Source organism: Pectinophora gossypiella, chromosome 9, assembly GCF_024362695.1.
Source record: "Pectinophora gossypiella chromosome 9, ilPecGoss1.1, whole genome shotgun sequence".
NCBI classification, from domain to species: domain Eukaryota; kingdom Metazoa; phylum Arthropoda; class Insecta; order Lepidoptera; family Gelechiidae; genus Pectinophora; species Pectinophora gossypiella.
Window position 1 is genome coordinate 5,701,507 of NC_065412.1, and position 8,407 is coordinate 5,709,913.

The following is an 8,407-nucleotide window of genomic DNA, read 5'->3' on the forward strand; positions in this document are numbered from 1 at the left end:
CGTTTTAACTCTCATTGTTCTTGTTTTCTGCCGACATTAAGGTCATTAATCTCTCTTGAATCAGTAATTGTAATATTAAGTTATTTGAAGTGTATTGAAATTTAGACTTAAGTGCTGCTTTGTACAAACTGTTTGAAGTTAAAACTTGAGCTTTGTATAAAATTAACAAATTAAGTAAGTGTTAGTAATTTATAATGGGAGGTATGTTTGAAAGGCGTGTTTGTGTGAATAAAAAAAAACAAACAACTATAATAGTTTTATTCAATAAACCTTCAACCTCTACTTTCTTTCCTCTTTATTTGATAATGAGCTTATTAATCTAAAGTTTATTAAAAAAAGTATTTTTAAAAAATTTATACACCCATTTTTATAGATTTGCTACTTATGGCATTAACTATTTCGCGGGACAAAATATGAACGGGCTTTCACCCGGTACAAAATTTAAGATTAACAGGCCTGAGGGTGCCCAGTTCCATTTGCACAGCTGACTGGCCGACTAATAGGCAGGCAGTACGTTGAAGGAAAGTACTATTTCTGAAGTTGAAAATGTAGATAAGTACCTACCTATTTACCTGTAACTTTGAAAAACGCGTACATCAGCTATTTCAGTTAGGTTGCGTGGTTCTATAACAGAGTTCCTTTGACAACCCTTCGGCTTCCATATTCAGACCCTTGATATCATTATGTAGCACCAGAAAGATTTTCTTGTTGTTGTTTGTTTGCAATTTAAATGAGCCTGAAAATATTTTCACATAAAATAATAAAAAATAAGTTTTTTTCAGTTAGCCATAACTTTTTATTCATAGCATATTTTTGGCTGCGGTTTGGTATTTATTACTAAGTATTTAGAGGCCTATATCGGTATGATACCTATAACATAGTGGCCTATAGTCTATTGGTCGATGGTCGTTCCTATCGGAACAACTAGTTGATCCGTTTAGTTGATCGGAGTGGAATAAGGGGTCTCGTTAGTGGTGGACATTTGGACCACTTTTATGGACAATCTCCTTTCAAAAAGTTTGCGCGGTTTACTTGAAAACACGGGCCCAGTGTGTTGTAGTAGTGTAGTGTTTATAATAGTGTTTCGGTTCTCAGGTGGCATAGCCGAGCTGCACTGTGTGACGGATTCGGCAGAGACTTGGTTAGCAGAGCTTCAGCTGGATATATGATCCACGCAGGATATTTTATTTTTGTCTGCCATACGCAATAATAATAGTGTGATGGGAAAATTAGCTATCTCCTTAGGCACTACTTCGATTCGATAGTGTGAGAAAAAGGAAAAAAAAACAACTTCTCAGATGAACAAGATTGGCGCATAGGAAATACTTCGTAAAGGAGTAGATGAGAAGGATTAAAAAACTAGAAGCACTGTAATGACCATATATTGATGTTGTATTACTTTGTGTTTTAAAGTATGTTTGTTAATGAATAACTATTAAAAAAACGAATTTATAGTCATCTTCATCACATAATTTATTTCCTTGTAAATTCACATCATGTCTCGACATAACAGCGGCGCCAGACCTTCAGCTGTGTCATGAAGTACCCCACCGGGGCCAGCCATACAAACATCATGAACGCTCCATGCATTACTTTCTCCTGAAAATTAACAAAAAGCAAATAATACAATAATCTACGTAATATGAAAGAAGAGACTGGCTGGTGGACTAACTACTGGCTGGTGGATTGACTAATCGATCAACGCACAGCTAATCGAAACCGCTAGGCCTAGAAACAAATAATTTAACAATATAGTAGGGGATTTTGAATATTAATCTCAAGTGTTAAAACGGATGTTGTATATAAAACCATGGTATTAATATGTGAAGTTAGAGGCACGAAATTTCGCTTAAGCTTTCCGAAATGACGTAAGTAGACACGAAAAAGGTGTTTTTGGAAATTTATTCCCTAAGAGGTTGAAAAAGGGGATAAAAGTTTGTATGAAACTTTAATATTTTTGAAGTGTAAAAAAATATGTGTTAGCTCAAGGTAACAAGTAGGATTTTATTGTAGTACAATAACCCATTGACAGACTTAACACTTACGAGTAGGTACTTACCGCTAGACCAGTCAGCTAGAAAAGTCTCAGGCCAAAATCTAGTCATATACTCATATACATGTTCTTAAGTACCTATAACGTAGATACCTAATATCCAATAGTCTAAAATTGCGCTTGTTTAAAATACTATTACAATAAAAAAAAAACAGTTTCTTACCCCAAAAGACACCGGTACCCTGGGTGGCGTTGAAATGATGTGGCCCACTTGAGCCCAGTTGCGCTTGGGCACATGAAATGCAGATTGGGTCAAAGCGGTGTTCCTGCGGAGCACAGTCACAATATGTCTCCCAAGCATAGTTGAAAGCACCTTTTGCCGCAACCACACTTCAAAATAGTCTGAATGACTTTCCTTCAAAAATATAAATCGCTATTCGTTTTGTTCCTCGTACAATAACGTCATAAACATTGACATTATCAAATAAAAAAATTAAATTTGGAATTCTGAATTATTTTTAAAACCAAACACTACGAAGTTGGGTATAAAAAATATATGTTACAATTTGCGGACAAAACTTTAATAAAATATTGGACTGTAGAATAAAATACAAAGGAACAGAGCGTGCACAAATTTCAAAGTTATTTTACATAGAATTAGAATTTTGGTTGGTCAGCCGATATCCACTGGGAATGGCTGGAGCCAGTCCAACTGCGCTATCTAAACGTATTGTACACCTCTACTGCCGTGTACGGGAACTCAAACACTATCTGCCGTGGCCTGTGGCCCACATTCGCAGATCTAGTGTAATGAAGATAGTTTTCGGAACGGAAAACACAAGTTCGTTTCATGCAATCTCGTCGCTTAGCCTCTTCTTAATTGCTTAACTTTAGCCAGAGTTCCCGCTGTCGCTGGATTCGTTAAAGTTTACGCATACTTTACCCTAAATAAGATAGCGACTGCTTGGAATTCGATGTTCAAGCCACTGGAAAATGTCGGATGTTGGAATCATTTCCAAATTAAAATCATTGGCGCAATAAGTTCTCAATTAACTTAAAGCATTTATACACAGAAATTCATGCTTGTAGTTCTTATTGGGCTAATCTGAGCCGAAGATGTCCGATGACATAAACACTTTTGAGCTGTAAGGACTTGATAAGTAGTCCTAGATATTCTTATCAAGTAAATATATAACTTAGCTCAGACTTCACGCTTCAAAAAACCCGGTATGAAAGGATGAATCTTGTTATTTTTTTGCCAAATCCTGTACTTACAAGGATCTTTAGATTTAGGGATGTAGGTATAATCAAATCGCCGACCTTTCTTTAATTCGCTTGAGAAAATACAGTTAGTCAGAAAATATAACTGGTTGTCTCTTGAACTGTGTTTTACAATCGACGGAGTGTGAAAGGACGAAATACTGCTAAGAAAGTACGTATATTTCAAACGGCGTTTCGAGTCTGCTCGTAAAGTCGTAACTCGTAATACTGACCATCTGGAAAATTTCGCAATGAAAATACAAATAGAGTATACAGATCAATAAGTTTTACTTGGTACTTTAAATTTGATTAACAAACGAAAATTTACTTTGAACGTGTTTTTTAGTAATCTACTATATTCAAGAAACTATTCCAGTCGGTTGCGTCTGCTGAGGTGGTATCGTCGAAGTTTGTAAGTAAGGCAATGTCTTTGGGATTCTCAGAGTGCAGCGCCCCTCGGAGACTAGACACCAGCCGCGTACAGTCCTCACTCCTCTTCTTCTGCTTAGTGGCTCGCTCCTGCACGGACATCAACCTGCGCTGGTCCATTTGTACACGTTTCACTTTTGTTGTCACTAGATTTATGTAGTAGTCCACTTGGTGTTGCAAGTTGTCTAAAGACCAGAAGAATCCCATGTCCGCAAGGATCATTAACAAGAATGCTCCATAGAGAATTGCTATGCCAAAGCCAAAGTAGCGCAACTTAGGGTCGACGGTGGTGAAGAAAGGGCAGTCCTCGCTGAAGGTGATGCAGTTCCAAAAATAGGAGGTGGATAGTGCCGGCACCTCCTCCTCTTCTACACACATGATGCTTTACAGGAAGTTCACAGTTTTGGGAGATAACGAAAATTTTATTTTTCATTTACTGGACAATGCATAATCTTCAGAATTTTTGGTTGATTGACATTTTTGTAATCAAAAATCCTCCCTGTGAGCCTTTCTATTTAATGTTCCGAGGTGGGCTTTTGGCTTTTGGACGTGGACGTTTGACGTGTGACAAGACTTTGACAATAAAAGTATCACATTTACTCGTAAGCAAAGAAATTCGATACAAAAAGATAAACATACTCTTACCTACAGAAAACACCGTAAACTTACGTGTTATATAATATATTCCCTAGAGACCGGAAAAAAGAAAACTTATTTTTAATCAAAATTGCCTTTTTCCAACTGGTTGCTTTTTTTTCTAATAAACTCCACGTTGCTCCACATTTTATTTAAATAACAATTAAACACTTGATTTAACACCATTTTAGATGGACAGTAAAGAGAACTGTCAAAATTTAGGAACAATCTGTTGATTGTTTAGTGCTGCTGGCTATATTTGAGCTTCTAGTTTTTAGTTTATAAGTTTGTATAAGTATAAAATAAATAAATAAAAAAAAATCTTCGTTGTTTTTCTTAAACAGTATTTCTAAACTATTTACAGGTTATTTTGATGATGATGTCACCCAGCCGAGGTAGGCACCTAACTGCAATTTTGAAAGGGGGTTTACTACTTTAGTTTCATCGATAGGTAAATAACAAACATCATTGATATAATAATGTTTCTAATCTCATTTAATAACACCAACTTTACTTTTCCATGTGTACCTATAACTATGTATATCATAACTAAATATAACATACTTCGCACACATTACAAGCGCTGATATTGAAAACGTTTGCGACGTGAACTAAAATTCCTTTAAAAATAGCTAAACCCTCAGTGCACTGCAAAGAAAATACGATACCGCAGTCATTGGAGCGCGAGGAAGTGGCAACGCTCAGACTGACAATAGCGAATAAAAGTGCACAATGCCGCCGGCGACATGCCTCACTTGCCGCTATATCGAATTCCTCGGACCGGGCTCGCGCCTCGCGCCTCGCGCCTCGCCGCCTCGCCTACCGCTTCGTACCCCACAAAGAACCACTGTAATGCCTAAAGGCACAACCCTCTCCACTAAGCGATTTCCCTTTTAAACCTCCCAGTCCCAGACAAAGAAGTCAATATCAAAAGTCCGTCCGACCACAGAATTACCAATAATACTCTCGTAACATTTTCTTCAATGGAAACTCCGTCGAAAATTGACGATAACGTTACAAAATATGTTCAAATTTGGAGATTCCCCTGAATGTAATTCACAGTTCGCACTGTGAAAATTCTCAAAAACTTCATCTGAAATAAGTCTCCGGACAAAGAAACTCTGTGTGCTGTAAAGTTCGATATGCGCGGAGTCGCCATGTTCCATATTTTTCGATACAGTTCTTTTTGAGTGCCATTTCTGTAAGTTTTGCTGATATTTTATCTGGACGAAGTCTTGAATACAAAAGATGAGAATCTCAGCCAACATCAAAGTGATTTATGGTAATATTTTCCACAGTGCACTTTAGCTTAAAAATATTATCGGCACCCATATCCAGCTATACATAAATGTTCGCGTATAAATCAATGATGATAAAAACTAGAAGCCCAAAAGTTGGTGTCAGCACTGTCGAGTGTTCCTAAATTTTGACAGTTCTCCATACTGTCCAGTTAAAATTCATGATAAATTGCTATTTTTTTAAATGTAAGTACAGCAACTTGGGAGTGTATCCCGTCTGAAGGATGAGTATCGAAAAAAAAAATCCGCAGTCAATTGGAAAAAGCCAGTTTTGATTGAAAAAAAGGTTTTCTACCTTTTCATCTTTCCGATCTTTAGGGAATGATTATTGTGATTTAGCAGTTAAACGCTGCGCAAAGGGTTATAGTGTAAAAATAAAACCAAAACAATACCTATGTTCGTTTATTCAAATAGTACAGCAACGGGGAACTGTCAACATTTAATAACACTCAACAGTAGTGACACCTGATGGGAGAAATAAGTCGTTTTTCTTCATTGCACAAATATGCAGTAACATCTTCATTGAAAATGTAGCTATGGTTTGGTTAAGTTATTATTTGAGTATTAGTCATCTCTACGGTTGTATGATTTGATGTCCTTCGAAATAAAATAAATAAATACCAAAAAATACAAATATATTTAAAAAATCTTAGTACTAGAAACAAATGTTTATTTTAATGCGGTAAGTTTTTCCGATACTTCCCACAGTTTACGAGCTATCTCCGCGTCCTGAGCCAGCTTGTTTATGCTTACTTCGAAACAGTCCCTGAAGTATCGCCCGCTAACTTCGGCCACGTCGGGCGATACGGCTAGATATATACTGGTCTGAGCTCCTTCCCACGCATTTTTTACCACTAGTTTTGCTGGCACAGCCAAATATTTTGTCCATCCTTTCGACACGTCAACGATGTTCGTCTTCACAAATCCTGGATGTAAACAATTTACCGTCACGCCAGTGCCTTTAAGACGTCGCTCCAGTTCAGTCGTTATTAGCACGTTACACAATTTTGAATTGCTATACATTTGGTGTCGTTGGAACTCTGTGCCCTTTTCCAAGTTTAAATTGTCGAAATCAATTTGGCCGCGTTGATAAGCCATTGATGATACGTTTATTATGCGGCTGGGAGCAGAGGATTTCAGTAAGGGGAGCAGTAAAGAGGTCAGGAGGAATGGTCCGAAGTGGTTGACCTGCATGCAAAGGAGTAGTCCATCTTCTGTTTTTTCGTTTTTGGATTGGAATATGCCGGCGTTATTGATGAGGATGTCGAGGCGTTTTTCCGTTTTGAGAATCATGTCCGCGAATGCTCGGACGGAGGCGAAGGACGCCAGGTCTAATCTTCGGAAGTGTACGTCGGTGTTACCGGTGGCCTGCACGATCTGGTCGCGGGCTGCGGTGCCCCGGGTCTCGCTCCGGCAGGCCAGGATGACCCGCGCCCCTCTCTCCGCCATGTTCTTCGCCGTCTCATATCCAATTCCAGAATTCCCTCCAGTCACTACAACTACTCTACCCACTAAATGTCTGCTACATCTACATATCCCACATGTTAACTTGCAATACAGTTTAATTATTACAGCTAATATTAAATTTAAAACTAATAACGAAACTAACATTGCGATAGTAGGAACAACTGAGTCACTCTAGGCATGAAAGCGTGATACGAACAGATAAAGCGTTGCGATAATTTACCTGGTTGCCACGTATTGTTGCCCTTCATTAGTGATATGAATCATACATTGTAATCGGTAACCTACCTATCATAACGTTGGTCGAATACTTAATGCCTTATGCTCCCGTAACAAAAAATAATGATAAACTTAATACAACACCCATTGCAACGTTACTTATTTAATTTCAACACAAAACTGTACTTATAACATTTTAAATAGTAGATAGTGTTATATTAAAATAGCAACACCAAACATCGTATACACAGAAAAAAAGGATACACTATCCTGCTGGATATATAATAGCAAAGCTACACAAACGCAACATTGCTATTGTTAAATAGACAGGCACTAGCATGCTTCAAATCTGAAAAATGGTTGGTTAGTTCTGAATTTACAGAATGCGACACTAGGGGCTTTCTCATTGAATATTCATTTTATGCACCGTAGAATCACCTTTGTATTAAGCCAGTAATTGGTGTCGGCTGGAGTTACGAGCTCCAAAGTTCAACAATAATAAGACTTTAACGGGGCCGTAAAACGTAGCCCTCTCGTTCACAGTTTACCGTGTTCACAGGCTCGACGCGATTTGTCTGGCGGCTAATTAGGTGAGCACTTTAATTATTATAGGCTTTTATATTCCACTAAGTAAAACGTTGCTTTTGAAGAGTTTCTTATTACGGGCTCTGAAAAACCGCCGAGCAAAATTAATTGGCGAATCGGCTTTGTCGGTGTTTGTTTCATGTCTCTATTTATTTTTAGCTAAATACAAGTCGGGCAAACATGCTTTATTATAATGGTAAAGCGAAAATCCTCTTGAGGAAAACGTTAATTTCGTATTTATTGAAAATCGTGAGAAGAAAATTGAGGAGGGTCTTTTTTCAGGACATGAAAAGAGCACGGAAACATTTTGGTGCTTGGAGTAAACATGTAACGTTGTTTGCGATGGTAAATGAAGGTGATGCTTCACACCAGCCCGGTGTAATGAGCTCGTTTGATGTGATCTGATGCGACAAATTGCGGGGCTTTAAATAGAACGCGGCAGGACATGCGGAGCCTGCCGTATAATACGGTGGGTGGAGCCGTTTGCTCGCTTCCTGACCTACTACCAGTAGCTGGTGACGCG

At 38.1% G+C, this 8,407-nt stretch overlaps 2 protein-coding genes across 2 annotated transcripts; both read right to left on the reverse strand.

Moving 5' to 3' along the window:
• Positions 1-3,595: 3,595 nt before the first annotated feature.
• On the reverse strand, positions 3,596-4,292 carry LOC126369780 (uncharacterized). The gene has a single exon (XM_050014344.1). The coding sequence runs from the start codon at positions 4,058-4,060 to the stop codon at positions 3,596-3,598; it is 465 nt and encodes a 154-aa protein (XP_049870301.1). The 5' UTR covers positions 4,061-4,292.
• A 1,942-nt stretch (positions 4,293-6,234) lies between these two features.
• On the reverse strand, positions 6,235-7,437 carry LOC126369883 (retinol dehydrogenase 14-like). Its single transcript, XM_050014485.1, has one exon. It carries the CDS (start codon positions 7,225-7,227, stop codon positions 6,286-6,288), a length of 942 nt encoding a protein of 313 aa, XP_049870442.1. The 5' UTR covers positions 7,228-7,437; the 3' UTR covers positions 6,235-6,285.
• Between the last annotated feature and the right edge of the window lie 970 nt (positions 7,438-8,407).